This window comes from Oncorhynchus clarkii, chromosome 1 (genome assembly GCF_045791955.1).
Source record: "Oncorhynchus clarkii lewisi isolate Uvic-CL-2024 chromosome 1, UVic_Ocla_1.0, whole genome shotgun sequence".
Classification (NCBI taxonomy): Eukaryota; Metazoa; Chordata; class Actinopteri; order Salmoniformes; family Salmonidae; genus Oncorhynchus; species Oncorhynchus clarkii.
This window is the reverse complement of record NC_092147.1, coordinates 77,581,092-77,595,312: the sequence shown is the minus strand read 5'-3', so window position 1 is coordinate 77,595,312 and position 14,221 is coordinate 77,581,092. Positions and strand designations below refer to the sequence as shown.

At 46.1% G+C, this 14,221-nt stretch overlaps 1 protein-coding gene across 2 annotated transcripts in view; it reads left to right on the top strand.

Moving 5' to 3' along the window:
- Positions 1 to 14,221, top strand: part of LOC139412756 (echinoderm microtubule-associated protein-like 6) — a 104,334-nt gene that overhangs the window by 79,583 nt on the left and 10,530 nt on the right. Inside the window, exons 30-39 of one of the 2 annotated variants that reach the window (XM_071159447.1) lie at positions 5,173 to 5,251; positions 5,495 to 5,624; positions 5,750 to 5,848; positions 6,185 to 6,205; positions 6,571 to 6,744; positions 6,916 to 7,124; positions 7,237 to 7,394; positions 8,016 to 8,130; positions 10,016 to 10,204; positions 10,450 to 10,622. In XM_071159447.1, the coding sequence (XP_071015548.1) occupies positions 5,173 to 5,251; positions 5,495 to 5,624; positions 5,750 to 5,848; positions 6,185 to 6,205; positions 6,571 to 6,744; positions 6,916 to 7,124; positions 7,237 to 7,394; positions 8,016 to 8,130; positions 10,016 to 10,204; positions 10,450 to 10,622 (1,347 nt within the window). The remainder of the gene's footprint in view (positions 1 to 5,172; positions 5,252 to 5,494; positions 5,625 to 5,749; positions 5,849 to 6,184; positions 6,206 to 6,570; positions 6,745 to 6,915; positions 7,125 to 7,236; positions 7,395 to 8,015; positions 8,131 to 10,015; positions 10,205 to 10,449; positions 10,623 to 14,221) is intronic. The other variant, XM_071159454.1, reaches the window with a different exon arrangement.

The following is a 14,221-nucleotide window of genomic DNA, read 5'->3' as shown; positions in this document are numbered from 1 at the left end:
TTGTTTTCCCATAACCCCTTGGGGGTTGAGATCGAGGCACTGACTCATTTCTCTCTTCCTGTGCCCTTCCTCCTCCTCTCATAGGAGCTCTATTGCACAGTTTGCACAGGGACCCCAGGGTATGACCCCCTCCCCTTATCGCTCTGTAGACTGGTGCACTCTCTCATTCCACACTTCTCCTCCGAGCTGTCTCTCTTTCTAGCATGCTGACAGCAGGCTGATGGCCAGAGCATGGTGTGCACCAGGCAGAAATGACAGCTAATAGCTCTCCAGGTTGCTTTTTGCATGAGCATAGAGCCTTTATAGCTACAGTGCCTTGCGAAAGTATTCGGCCCCCTTGAACTTTGCGACCTTTTGCCACATTTCAGGCTTCAAACATAAAGATATAAAACTGTATTTTTTTGTGAAGAATCAACAACAAGTGGGACACAATCATGAAGTGGAACGACATTTATTGGATATTTCAAACTTTTTTAACAAATCAAAAACTGAAAAATTGGGTGTGCAAAATGATTCAGCCCCTTTACTTTCAGTGCATCAAACTCTCTCCAGAAGTTCAGTGAGGATCTCTGAATGATCCAATGTTGACCTAAATGACTAATGATGATAAATACAATCCACCTGTGTGTAATCAAGTCTCCGTATAAATGCACCTGCACTGTGATAGTCTCAGAGGTCCGTTAAAAGCGCAGAGAGCATCATGAAGAACAAGGAACACACCAGGCAGGTCCGAGATACTGTTGTGAAGAAGTTTAAAGCCACATTTGGATACAAAAATATTTCCCAAGCTTTAAACATCCCAAGGAGCACTGTGCAAGCGATAATATTGAAATGGAAGGAGTATCAGACCACTGCAAATCTACCAAGACCTGGCCGTCCCTCTAAACTTTCAGCTCATACAAGGAGAAGACTGATCAGAGATGCAGCCAAGAGGCCCATGATCACTCTGGATGAACTGCAGAGATCTACAGCTGAGGTGGGAGACTCTGTCCATAGGACAACAATCAGTCGTATATTGCACAAATCTGGCCTTAATGGAAGAGTGGCAAGAAGAAAGCCATTTCTTAAAGATATCCATAAAAAGTGTCGTTTAAAGTTTGCCACAAGCCACCTGGGAGACACACCAAACATGTGGAAGAAGGTGCTCTGGTCAGATGAAACCAAAATTGAACTTTTTGGCAACAATGCAAAACGTTATGTTTGGCGTAAAAGCAACACAGCTGAACACACCATCCCCACTGTCAAACATGGTGGTGGCAGCATCATGGTTTGGGCCTGCTTTTCTTCAGCAGGGACAGGGAAGATGGTTAAAATTGATGGGAAGATGGATGGAGCCAAATACAGGACCATTCTGGAAGAAAACCTGATGGAGTCTGCAAAAGACCTGAGACTGGGACGGAGATTTGTCTTCCAACAAGACAATGATCCAAAACATAAAGTAAAATCTACAATGGAATGGTTCAAAAATAAACATATCCAGGTGTTAGAATGGCCAAGTCAAAGTCCAGACCTGAATCCAATCAAAGAATCTGTGGAAAGAACTGAAAACTGCTGTTCACAAATGCTCTCCATCCAACCTCACTGAGCTCGAGCTGTTTTGCAAGGAGGACTGGGAAAAAAATTCAGTCTCTCGATGTGCAAAACTGATAGAGACATACCCCAAGCGACTTACAGCTGTAATCGCAGCAAAAGGTGGCGCTACAAAGTATTAACTTAAGGGGGCTGAATAATTTTGCACGCCCAATTTTTCAGTTTTTGATTTGTTAAAAAAGTTTGAAATATCCAATAAATGTCGTTCCACTTCATGATTGTGTCCCACTTGTTGTTGATTCTTCACCAAAAAATACAGTTTTATATCTTTATGTTTGAAGCCTGAAATGTGGAAAAAGGTCGCAAAGTTCAAGGGGGCCGAATACTTTCGCAAGGCACTGTATATTGAGTCCCCTCGGACTCCGACCTGTCCTCTAAACCTCTCACTTGGTTCTGTCCACTGCTCTCAAGGGGATCCAGGTAAAGTGGGCTACTTGTGTCTATCACGCTGTGTGCGTACACTGTGGGTCCAGGTCCACGTGTTTCTCTGTGACGTTCTGTATGTACTTGCATGGTGGCAGTCAGCTCATCTCATTCCCATCTGATCAGAACTGCATGTTTGCATCCAGACTGCAGAGTTTCACACCCAGTGGGGCTTTTTTCCCATCTTCTCTTTCTTGTTCAGATAGAGACATGGAGCTAGGCAGCCTCACTCTATGACTCTCTAGTTAAATAAAGGTTCAATAAAACATAACATTTATTAAAATGATTCTACAATCCTGGCTCAGCATGAAAAATGTTGCAATCAGTCCTTAGGAGTTAGTTACAACACTACTACAGATATTTAATGTGTTATGTGTGGCAACACTAAACTCTGACATGCTGATTGAAGTCACTTCAGAGCACGTAGACACTGATAATATTGTTAAAACACATGTGGAAGAGGGAGTCTGATTACCAAATGAAATAGGAGAAAGTAGATGTTGGAAATATTAGCTCCCTGCCGTGCATGATCATCCAAACAATGCTGCTTAAATGCTGTTCAAACAAACAGAGAACAACGGTAGTGTCTGTCAGCTGTAAGGAGTGTAAACTATGTATGTGATCACAGCTATCACCTTTGGGCTAGTAATTTGCCAGTGAGCTGGAACCTTGTCTTGTATGACACGGCTGTAGTTCTACCGGGCCATTGCACACAGTGCTGGTGCTGTATGACTAATGCTTCTGCATTGTCATTGTACTGTTCAACCTCCTGTTGGATTTCAACCTCCAAGGGCTTCTTCAATATGTGTGTGTTTCCCTGTTAATTTGTAGTCTCTGTCTGTCAGTGTGTGTGCACACGGGAGCATGCACACATTCTCATGAACATTTGACAACCTATGTTAAGGACCAACAACTTAATAAATCAAATCAAATCAAACTGTATTTGTCAAATGCGCCGAATACAACAAGTGTAGACCTTACTGTGAAATGCTTACTTAAAAATGCTTAACCAACAGTGCAGTTCAAGAAGAGTTAAGAAAATATTTACCAAATAAACTAAAGTTAAAAAAATTATAAAAAGTAACACAATAACATAACAATAACGAGGTTTATACAGGGGGTACCAGTACCGAGTCAGTGTGCGGGGGTACAGGTTAGAGGTAATTTGTACATGTAGGTAGGGGTGAAGTGACTATGCATAGAGAATAAACAGTGAGTAGCAGCAGTGTACAAAACAAATGGAGGGGGGGTCAATGTAATAGTCCGGTAGCCATTTGATTAATTGTTCAGCAGTCTTATGGCTTGGGGGGTAGAAGCTGTTTAGGAGCCTTTTGGACTTGGCGCTCCGGTACCGTTTGCCGTGCGGTAGCAGAGAAAACAGTTTATAACTTGGGTGACTGGAGTCTCTGACAATTTTATGGTCTTTCCTCTGACACCTATTATATAGGTCCTGGATTGCAGGAAGCTTGGCCCCAGTGATGCACTGGGCAGTACTCACTACCCTCTGTAGTGCCTTACGGTCAGATGCCGAGCAGTTGCCATACCAGGCAGTGATGCCACTACAGCCCATTTGATGTTAATGGGGGCCTGTTCGGCCCTCCTTTTCCTATAGTCCACAATCATCTCCTTTGTCTTGCTCACATTGAGGGAGAGGGTGTTGTCCTGGCACCACACTGCCAGTTCTCTGACCTCCTCTCTAATCGTTGTTGGTGATCAGGCCTACCACTGCTGTGTTGTCAGCAAACTTAATGATGGTGTTGGAGTCGTGTTTGGCCACGCAGTCGTGGATGAACAGGGAATACAGGAGGGTACTAAGTACACACCCCTGAGGGGCCCCAGTGTTGAGGATCAGCATAGCAGATGTGTTGTTGCCTATCCTTACCACCTGGGGGCGGCCCGTCAGGAAGTCCAGGATCCAGTTGCAGAGGGAGGTGTTTAGTCCCAGGGTCCTTATCTTAGTGATGAGCTTTGAGGGCGCTATGGTGTTGAACGCTGAGCTGTAGTCAATGAACAGCATTCTCACATAGGTATTCCTTTTGTCCAGGTGGGAAAGGGTAGTGTGGTGTGCTTCTATTCTTCCTTTAATGGCCCTTTGCTTTTGTGTCAGCTATCAATAGTATTGATATTTCAGATGTTTTACATGGTCTGTTAACCCCTGAAAGTGACCATGGACCTCAGGTCTCAGCCAGGACACATCACTGTGGTAACCAACTGCCTAGGAAGTCAAATGTTCCAACATATCCAGTGACTTCATTTTTAAGGAGAGTGGGATTCCACTCACTTTAAAGGGGCAATCTGTAATTTCTACATTAACTGCAGATTGTATTTATATTATATTTTATAGTGATAGATTTCAATGAGGAGGGGAAAGAGAAGGAAATCCAGGGAAAGCCTCACTGAGACGCAGAGGTAGATGTGCTGCAGGTGGCAGTGTAGAGCTCCTAGAAACTGACTCAGAGACTGAGTGGAATTGTATTCTGTTGCTCATTGTGGCTCATTGCCATACATGTTAAATGTGGCCTCAGCCAACTGGTGTAATGTGTCATTATTGGTGTGATCCTTATGTGAAAGTTGACGCTTGTTAACATTGTGAATGTGATGTGCCCACCTTGGTGATATGTGTGCAGTGGCTGGCCAAAATTCATACATGTGGACAATGTAATAGGAAAATGTCAGTGATGTATACAATTTATTCAATTTTATGTAGCACTGAATCTGTCTGTAGATATTGTTATATACTGTGTGTGTTTCATGAGGGACACTGAATGTTTGTGTATTATAAACAGTAAAGGCTATTATTAGTGATTAACAAACAATGATGTACTGTAGCCATGCTTAACAAGGTTTCTATTCAGAGGGATATGACTGATTGCAGCTGTTTTGTACTCTCTGAGTTCCTCAAGCTGTAGTTTAGTACATAGATATTTTCTTTCTCACACTCTCTCTTATCTTTCTTTCTTTGTTTCTATCACTCTCATGTCAGACTAGAGAGACATTTTATAACTTGGCCTAATCTATCCTTAATGTGGCATTTCTGTGCCCTGTAATGAAATTGCTCTTGAGAAAACACGACTTGGTTCTGTGGCACACATGTTAATATACTGTATCTGTCCAATATATCTACTGTGTGAGGCAGTACTATCTGTTTACTCACTGCAGGCCACCTGTTAGCCGAGCTGCTCCCCAACCAGAGAAGCTGCAGAAGAACAATATCACCAAAAAGAAGAAGCTTGTCGAGGTTTGTCTCACGGTGGTGTTGATGTTAACTCTGAATAACTTTGATGTCATACTTAACACAATGTTTCAAAATCTAATTTTATTGGTCACATACACATATTTTGCAGATATTATTGCGGGTGTAGCGAAATGCTTGTGTCTTGTTACATTTTGAACCTTCATTTTTATTTATTTTTATGAACCATTGTTGGGTACGTTTGGTGCGATGTGGTATGTGATTGGTCGGTGATGTGTGTACTTCCAGGACCTGGTTCTGGACCACGTGTTTGGGTTCAGGGGCTTTGATTGTCGTAACAACCTTCACTACCTCAACGACGGCGCCGACATCGTCTTCCACACAGCAGCTACGGCCATGGTGCACAGCCTCTCCACTGGTACAGCTACGTGTTGTCACTTTCAGATACCATACTCAATATTGACATCAGGACTTGTGATTTTCAAAGGCGTGTACATGATAAGATGAAGATGAACTCTGTGTTTTAATGCTATTTTTCCTCAGGGACTCAGAGTTTCTACTTGGAGCATACAGACGACATCCTCTGTTTGACCGTCAATCAACATCCTAAATACAAAAATGTCATCGCTACAGGACAGATTGGTATGTACTGTACTGCAGTGAATGAACATGTTTTATTTTATTGTGATTATGCGTTGACATATTTTGCATGTACTTATCCATAGCATTTGTGTGTGGGCTGAGTGTGGGCATATGAGAGAGAGAGAGAGATATTGAATGCCCATGTTTAGCCTTATCATAGCATTTTTCTGGGACTTTGTTGAGGACCTGTTCAGTCTACATTGACACATTTTGTTTGTTGCTAGAAGTCATTTTTATTGGTGCTTAATATCATGGCCCTCAGCAGCATCTGAGAAGGCACTCACTTTAGATTGAATTTGTTCTTTTGCCTAATTTCCCATCGCTCACACACCACAGGTGAAGTGACAGACCTGCCAGGTAAACCCCCCGTCCAGATTGACCTTTACAGTGTGCCCTACAGTTACTATGCCTATGGGCCGGTTTCCCGGACACAGATCCATCCCAGTCCTACAATAAAAAAGCAAGCTCAATGAAAAAAAAATCTTAATCTATGTCGGGGAAACCACCCCTATAGGTTTACCCTCTTATTGCTGTTCTCCTGCAGTTTCCCAGTGGCCTGTCCTGTGTTTTCTATCCTCCAGTAGTTATCCCTCTGTATTCAACCCTACTTTTCTGACCTTTTTTACCCAGTACTATAATACAGCCAATCAATTGCCCTGGACTGCTCCATACTGTAGCCCTGTATACTGGATCAGACTATGGTGGTTTTCTCTGTGCTCCAGGCACCACCCCCTCCATCCATGTGTGGGACGCCATGAGTAAACAGACGCTGTCCATCCTGCGCTGCTCTCACGCCAAGGGGGTGGGCTACGTCAACTTCAGCGCCACGGGAAAGCTGCTGCTCTCTGTGGGGGTGGAGCCTGAACACACCATCACTGTGTGGCGCTGGCAGGAAGGTGAGCCATTCTGACCCTGGTAATATTCACTGAGATGGTGGTAGGCTACAGCTTAGATTGGTCTGGGCATTTTTGGGATTGCTAATCCTAACAATGTTGTTAGATATCACTCTGTAACTGTAAATAGCAGGTCATAGGAGTGTTTGTTATTGTGTGGGTTACCCTGTCCAGGTGCTAAAGTGACCAGTAAAGGTGGCCATCCAGACAGGATCTTTGTAGTTGAGTTCCGGCCAGACTCCGACTCTCAGTTCGTGTCTGTTGGGATCAAGCACATCAAGTTCTGGACACTAGCTGGAGGCTCTCTCATGTATAAGAAGGGAGTGGTGGGCTCAGTGGAGGACGGCAGGATGCAGACCATGTTGTCTGTGGCCTTTGGTGCGGTGAGTATCGACAGAATTTGACACTCTTTAGTCTACCCTAATGGGTAGTAATTCATTTCAGAGATCCATTAAACGATTTCGTGATCCTGAGCTGTGGTTTCTCTTCTTCCAGAATAACCTAACATTCACAGGTGCTATAAATGGGGATGTGTACGTGTGGAGAGACCACTTCCTGCTTCGTGTCGTGGCTAAAGCCCACACCGGGCCAGTGTTCACCATGTACACCACACTGAGGGACGGCCTCATCGTCACAGGGGGCAAGGAGAGGCCGTGAGTACCGTACTGCTGCACGACCATTTACAGTTGACATTTTAGTCATTTATCAGATGCTCTTATCCAGAGCGACATACAGGAGAAATTAGGGTTAGGTGCCTTGCTCAAGGGTACATCGACCAATTTTTTCAACTAGTCAGCTCAGGGATTTGAAATAGTGACCTTTCGGTTACTGGCCCAATGCTCTTAAAGGGATATTTTGGCAATGAGGCCATTTTTCTACTAGTATGCTAGTAGATATTCATAGACTTCCAGTCATTACGCTAACTACCTAACTAACTTCCTTCATACTGGACACAGAGACAGACATAAAAATGGTGTCCACTAGTTCATCGGACTCAGGGAAAGTATTTGTTTAACCGCTAGGCTACCTGCTGCCATGACCACTGACAATCAGAATGATGTCTTTATAACACTGACCTACTTGAGACAACACCAATAATCCCACCTAAAGTAACAAGGCACACTAGCACCAAAAATCACATCTGGAATTCCATTGGATTACATTAAGAATAGTTCTGAATCTCGGTTAACCCTCTATCCTCTATGATGATGATACATTGATGATTATGATGGTGTGTTTGCATGTGTGTGTGTGTGCATGCATGCACATTTCAGTACAAAGGAGGGCGGTGCAGTGAAACTGTGGGACCAGGAGATGAAGCGTTGCCGAGCGTTCCAGCTGGAAACGGGCCAAACTGTTGAGTGTGTGAGGTCCGTCTGTCGGGGAAAGGTGAGTTCAGCACAGCCAGGGCACACAGCAGTGAAAGAGACTTTGAGCATGTCTACAGCAGATGTTTAATCTTGAAGCAACTCACAGAACAATCCTATATATATATATATATATATATATATATATAGAGATATAATATATATATATATATATATATATATATAGAGAGAGAGAGAGAGAGAGAGAGATAGAGATTTTAATTGAATATCATATATATATATATATATACTGCTCAAAAAAATAAAGGGAACACTTAAACAACACAATGTAACTCCAAGTCAATCACACTTCTGTGAAATCAAACGGTCCACTTAGGAAGCAACACTTATTGACAATAGATTTCACATGCTGTTGTGCAAATGGAATAGACAATAGGTGGAAATTATAGGCAATTAGCAAGACACCCCCAATAAAGGAGTGGTTCTGCAGGCGGTGACCACAGACCACTTCTCAGTTCCTATGCTTCCTGGCTGATGTTTTGGTCACTTTTGAATGCTGGCAGTGCTTTCACTCTAGTGGTAGCATGAGACGGAGTCTACAACCCACACAAGTGGCTCAGGTAGTGCAGCTCATCCAGGATGACACATCAATGCGAGCTGTGGCAAGAAGGTTTGCTGTGTCTGTCAGCGTAGTGTCCAGAGCATGGACGCGCTACCAGGAGACAGGCCAGTACATCAGGAGACGTGGAGGAGGCCGTAGTAGGGCAACAACCCAGCAGCAGGACCACTACCTCAGCCTTTGTGCAAGGAGGAGCAGGAGGAGCACTGCCAGAGCCCTGCAAAATGACCTCCAGCAGGCCACAAATGTGCATGTGTCTGCTCAAACGGTCAGAAACAGACTCCATGAGGGTGGTATGAGGGCCTAACGTCCACAGGTGGGGGTTGTGCTTACAGCCCAACACCGTGCAGGACGTTTGGCATTTGCCAGAGAACACCAAGATTGGCAAATTCGCCACTGGCGCCCTGTGCTCTTCCCAGATGAAAGCAGGTTCACACTGAGCACATGTGACAGTCTGGAGACGCCGTGGAGAACGTTCTGCTGCCTGCAACATCCTCCAGCATGACCGGTTTGGCGGTGGGTCAGTCATGGTGTGGGGTGGCATTTCTTTGGGGGGCCGCACAGCCCTCCATGTGCTCACCAGAGGTAGCCTGACTGCCATTAGGTACCGAGATGAGATCCTCAGACCCCTTGTGAGACCATATGCTGGTGTGGTTGGCCCTGGGTTCCTCCTAATGCAAGACAATCCTAGACCTCATGTGGCTGGAGTGTGTCAGCAGTTCCTGCAAGAGGAAGGCATTGATGCTATGGACTGGCCTGCCCCTTCCCCAGACCTGAATCCAATTGAGCACATCTGGGACATCATGTCTCGCTCCATCCACCAACGCCACGTTGCACCACAGACTGTCCAGGAGTTGGCGGATGCTTTAGTCCAGGTCTGGGAGGAGATCCCTTAGGAGACCATCTGCCACCTCATCAGGAGCATGCCCAGGCGTTGTAGGGAGGTCATACAGGCACGTGGAGGCCACACACACTACTGAGCCTCATTTTGACTTGTTTTAAGGACATTACATCAAAGTTGGATCAGCCTGTAGTGTGGATTCCACTTTAATTTTGAGTGTGACTCCAAATCCAGACCTCCATGGGTTGATAAATTTGATTTCCATTGATAATTTTTGTGTGATTTTGTTGTCAGCACATTCAACTATTTCATTCATTCAGATCTAGGATGTGTTATTTTAGTGTTCCCTTTATATTTAGAGGAGTGTATAATACTTTAGTCATTTAGCAGACGCTCTTAGCGATATGGATTGAAGCGAGCCCTAAGTCTATAGCTAGGATTTTGAAGGGTTAAAAACAGTAACCTTCTTGTGTCCCTGTCTACCAGGGTAAGATATTGGTAGGTACAAAGGATGGTGAGATCATTGAGGTGGGAGAGAAGAACGCTGCGTCCAACATCCTGATCAACGGTCACATGCAGGGCGAGATCTGGGGCCTGGCCACCCACCCCTCTAAAAACCTGTTCATCTCCACCAGCGACGACAGCACCATCCGCATATGGGACCTGGACGACAAGGTACAGCACAAATAAATACTATGTGGTTCCAATGGTCTGCTGAGCTATGAAGTTGCGTTTGAACTTACGTTGAATGTCTTAATTGATTTATTGCAGAAACAACTTTTTTGAATCACAAATCTGTGTGTAAATAGGTTTGTGTTCTTGGTTTCCTTTGCACCTGAATTTAGTTAACCGTTGAATGGCAAAATACCGTCCTATGTCATGTTTTGTTGTCTACAACCCTGCGTCCATTTCCCTGCTAGAAACTGCTGAACAAGGTGAGCCTGGGCCACCCAGCCAAGTGTGCCAGCTACAGTCCTGATGGTGAGATGGTGTCTGTGGGCATGAAGAATGGGGAGTTCATCATCCTCCTCACCAACTCACTCAAGATGTGGGGCAAGAAACGAGACCGCAGTGCTGCCATACAGGACATCAGGTAAGAACTGAGGGGACATAGGAGCTACCTGGAGCACTTTGGCTAGACTCCTGTCCACCTCCTGGCAGTAACCCTAGCATCAGCCCTAACCCTAACTTCATGTTCACATCCTGGCAATAACTAACCCTAGCATCAGCCCTAACCCTAACTTCATGTCCATATCCTGGCAGTAACTAACCCTAGCATCAGCCCTAACCCTAACTTCATGTCCACATCCTGGCAGTAACCCTAGCATCAGCCCAAACCCTAACTTCATGTTCACATCCTGGCAATAACTAACCCTAGCATCAGCCCTAACCCTAACTTCATGTCCACATCCTGGCAGTAACCCTAGCATCAGCCCTAACCCTAGCTTCATGTCCATATCCTGGCAGTAACTAACCCTAGCATCAGCCCTAACCCTAGCTTCATGTCCACATCCTGGCAGTAACCCTAGCATCAGCCCTAACCCTAGCTTCATGTCCATATCCTGGCAGTAACTAACCCTAGCATCAGCCCTAACCCTAGCTTCATGTCCACATCCTGGCAGTAACCCTAGCATCAGCCCTAACCCTAGCTTCATGTCCACATCCTGGCAGTAACTAACCCTAGCATCAGCCCTAACCCTTGCTTCGTGTCCATATCCTGACAGTAACCCTAGCATCAGCCCTAACCCTAGCTTCATGTCCACATCCTGGCAGTAACCCTACAATCAGCCCTAACCATAGATTCATGTCCACATCCTGGCAATAACTCTAGCATCAGCCCTAACCCTAGCTTCATGTCCACATCCTGGCAATAACCCTAGCATCAGCCCTAACCCTAGCTTCATGTCCCCATCCTGGCAGTAACCCTAGCATCAGCCCTAACCCTAACTTAATGTCCACATCCTGGCAGTAACCCTAGCATCAGCCCTAACCCTAACCCTAACTTCATGTCCACATCCTGGCAGTAACCCTAGCATCAGCCCTAACCCTAACTTCATGTCCACATCCTGGCAGTAACCCTAGCATCAGCCCTAACCCTAGCTTCATGTCCACATCATGGCAGTAATCCTAGCATCAGCCCTAACCCTAACTTCATGTCCATATCCTGGCAGTAACTAACCCTAGCATCAGCCCTAACCCTAGCTTCATGTCCACATCCTTGCAGTAACCCTAGCATCAGCCCTAACCCTAGCTTAATGACCACATCCTGGCAGTAACCCTAGCATCAGCCCTAACCCTAACCCTAACTTCATGTCCACATCCTGGCAGTAACCCTAGCATCAGCCCTAACCCTACCTTCATGTCCATATCCTGGCAGTAACCCTAGCATCAGCCCTAACCCTAGCTTCATGTCCACATCCTGGCAGTAACCCTAGCATCAGCCCTAACCCTATCTTCATGTCCATATCCTGGCAGTAACTAACCCTAGCATCAACCCTAACCCTAGCTTCATGTCCACATCCTGGCAGTAACCCTAGCATCAGCCCTAACTCTGGCTTCATGTCCATATCCTGGCAGTAACTAACCCTAGCATCAGCCCTAACCCTTGCTTCGTGTCCATATCCTGGCAGTAACCCTAGCATCAGCCCTAACCCTAGCTTCATGTCCACATCCTGGCAGTAACCCTAGCATCAGCCCTAACCTCTAGCTTCATGTCCACATCCTGGCAGTAACTAACCCTAGCATCACCCTAAGCATGTCCACATCCTGGCAGTAACCCTAGCATCAGCCCTAACCCTAGCTTCATGTCCACATCCTGGCAGTAACTAACCCTAGCATCAGCCCTAACCCTTGCTTCGTGTCCATATCCTGACAGTAACCCTAGCATCAGCCCTAACCCTAGCTTCATGTCCACATCCTGGCAGTAACCCTACAATCAGCCCTAACCATAGATTCATGTCCACATCCTGGCAATAACTCTAGCATCAGCCCTAACCCTAGCTTCATGTCCACATCCTGGCAATAACCCTAGCATCAGCCCTAACCCTAGCTTCATGTCCCCATCCTGGCAGTAACCCTAGCATCAGCCCTAACCCTAACTTAATGTCCACATCCTGGCAGTAACCCTAGCATCAGCCCTAACCCTAACCCTAACTTCATGTCCACATCCTGGCAGTAACCCTAGCATCAGCCCTAACCCTAACTTCATGTCCACATCCTGGCAGTAACCCTAGCATCAGCCCTAACCCTAGCTTCATGTCCACATCATGGCAGTAATCCTAGCATCAGCCCTAACCCTAACTTCATGTCCATATCCTGGCAGTAACTAACCCTAGCATCAGCCCTAACCCTAGCTTCATGTCCACATCCTTGCAGTAACCCTAGCATCAGCCCTAACCCTAGCTTAATGACCACATCCTGGCAGTAACCCTAGCATCAGCCCTAACCCTAACCCTAACTTCATGTCCACATCCTGGCAGTAACCCTAGCATCAGCCCTAACCCTACCTTCATGTCCATATCCTGGCAGTAACCCTAGCATCAGCCCTAACCCTAGCTTCATGTCCACATCCTGGCAGTAACCCTAGCATCAGCCCTAACCCTAGCTTCATGTCCATATCCTGACAGTAACTAACCCTAGCATCAACCCTAACCCTAGCTTCATGTCCACATCCTGGCAGTAACCCTAGCATCAGCCCTAACTCTGGCTTCATGTCCACATCCTGGCAGTAACTAACCCTAGCATCAGCCCTAACCCTTGCTTCGTGTCCATATCCTGGCAGTAACCCTAGCATCAGCCCTAACCCTAGCTTCATGTCCACATCCTGGCAGTAACTAACCCTAGCATCAGCCCTAACCCTTGCTTCGTGTCCATATCCTGACAGTAACCCTAGCATCAGCCCTAACCCTAGCTTCATGTCCACATCCTGGCAGTAACCCTACAATCAGCCCTAACCATAGATTCATGTCCACATCCTGGCAATAACTCTAGCATCAGCCCTAACCCTAGCTTCATGTCCACATCCTGGCAATAACCCTAGCATCAGCCCTAACCCTAGCTTCATGTCCCCATCCTGGCAGTAACCCTAGCATCAGCCCTAACCCTAACTTAATGTCCACATCCTGGCAGTAACCCTAGCATCAGCCCTAACCCTAACCCTAACTTCATGTCCACATCCTGGCAGTAACCCTAGCATCAGCCCTAACCCTAACTTCATGTCCACATCCTGGCAGTAACCCTAGCATCAGCCCTAACCCATCAGCTTCATGTCCACATCCTGGCAGTAACCCTAGCATCAGCCCTAACCCCTAACATCCTAGTAACCCTTCAGCCCTAACCCTGTCCACATCCTGGCAGTAACCCTAGCATCAGCCCTAACCCTAACCCTAACTTCATGTCCACATCCTGGCAGTAACCCTAGCATCAGCCCTAACCCTACCTTCATGTCCATATCCTGGCAGTAACCCTAGCATCAGCCCTAACCCTAGCTTCATGTCCACATCCTGGCAGTAACCCTAGCAGCCCTAACCCTAGCTTCATGTCCATATCCTGGCAGTAACTAACCCTAGCATCAACCCTAACCCTACATCCTGGCAGTAACCCTAGCATCAGCCCTAACTCTGGCTTCATGTCCATATCCTGGCAGTAACTAACCCTAGCATCAGCCCTAACCCTTGCTTCGTGTCCATATCC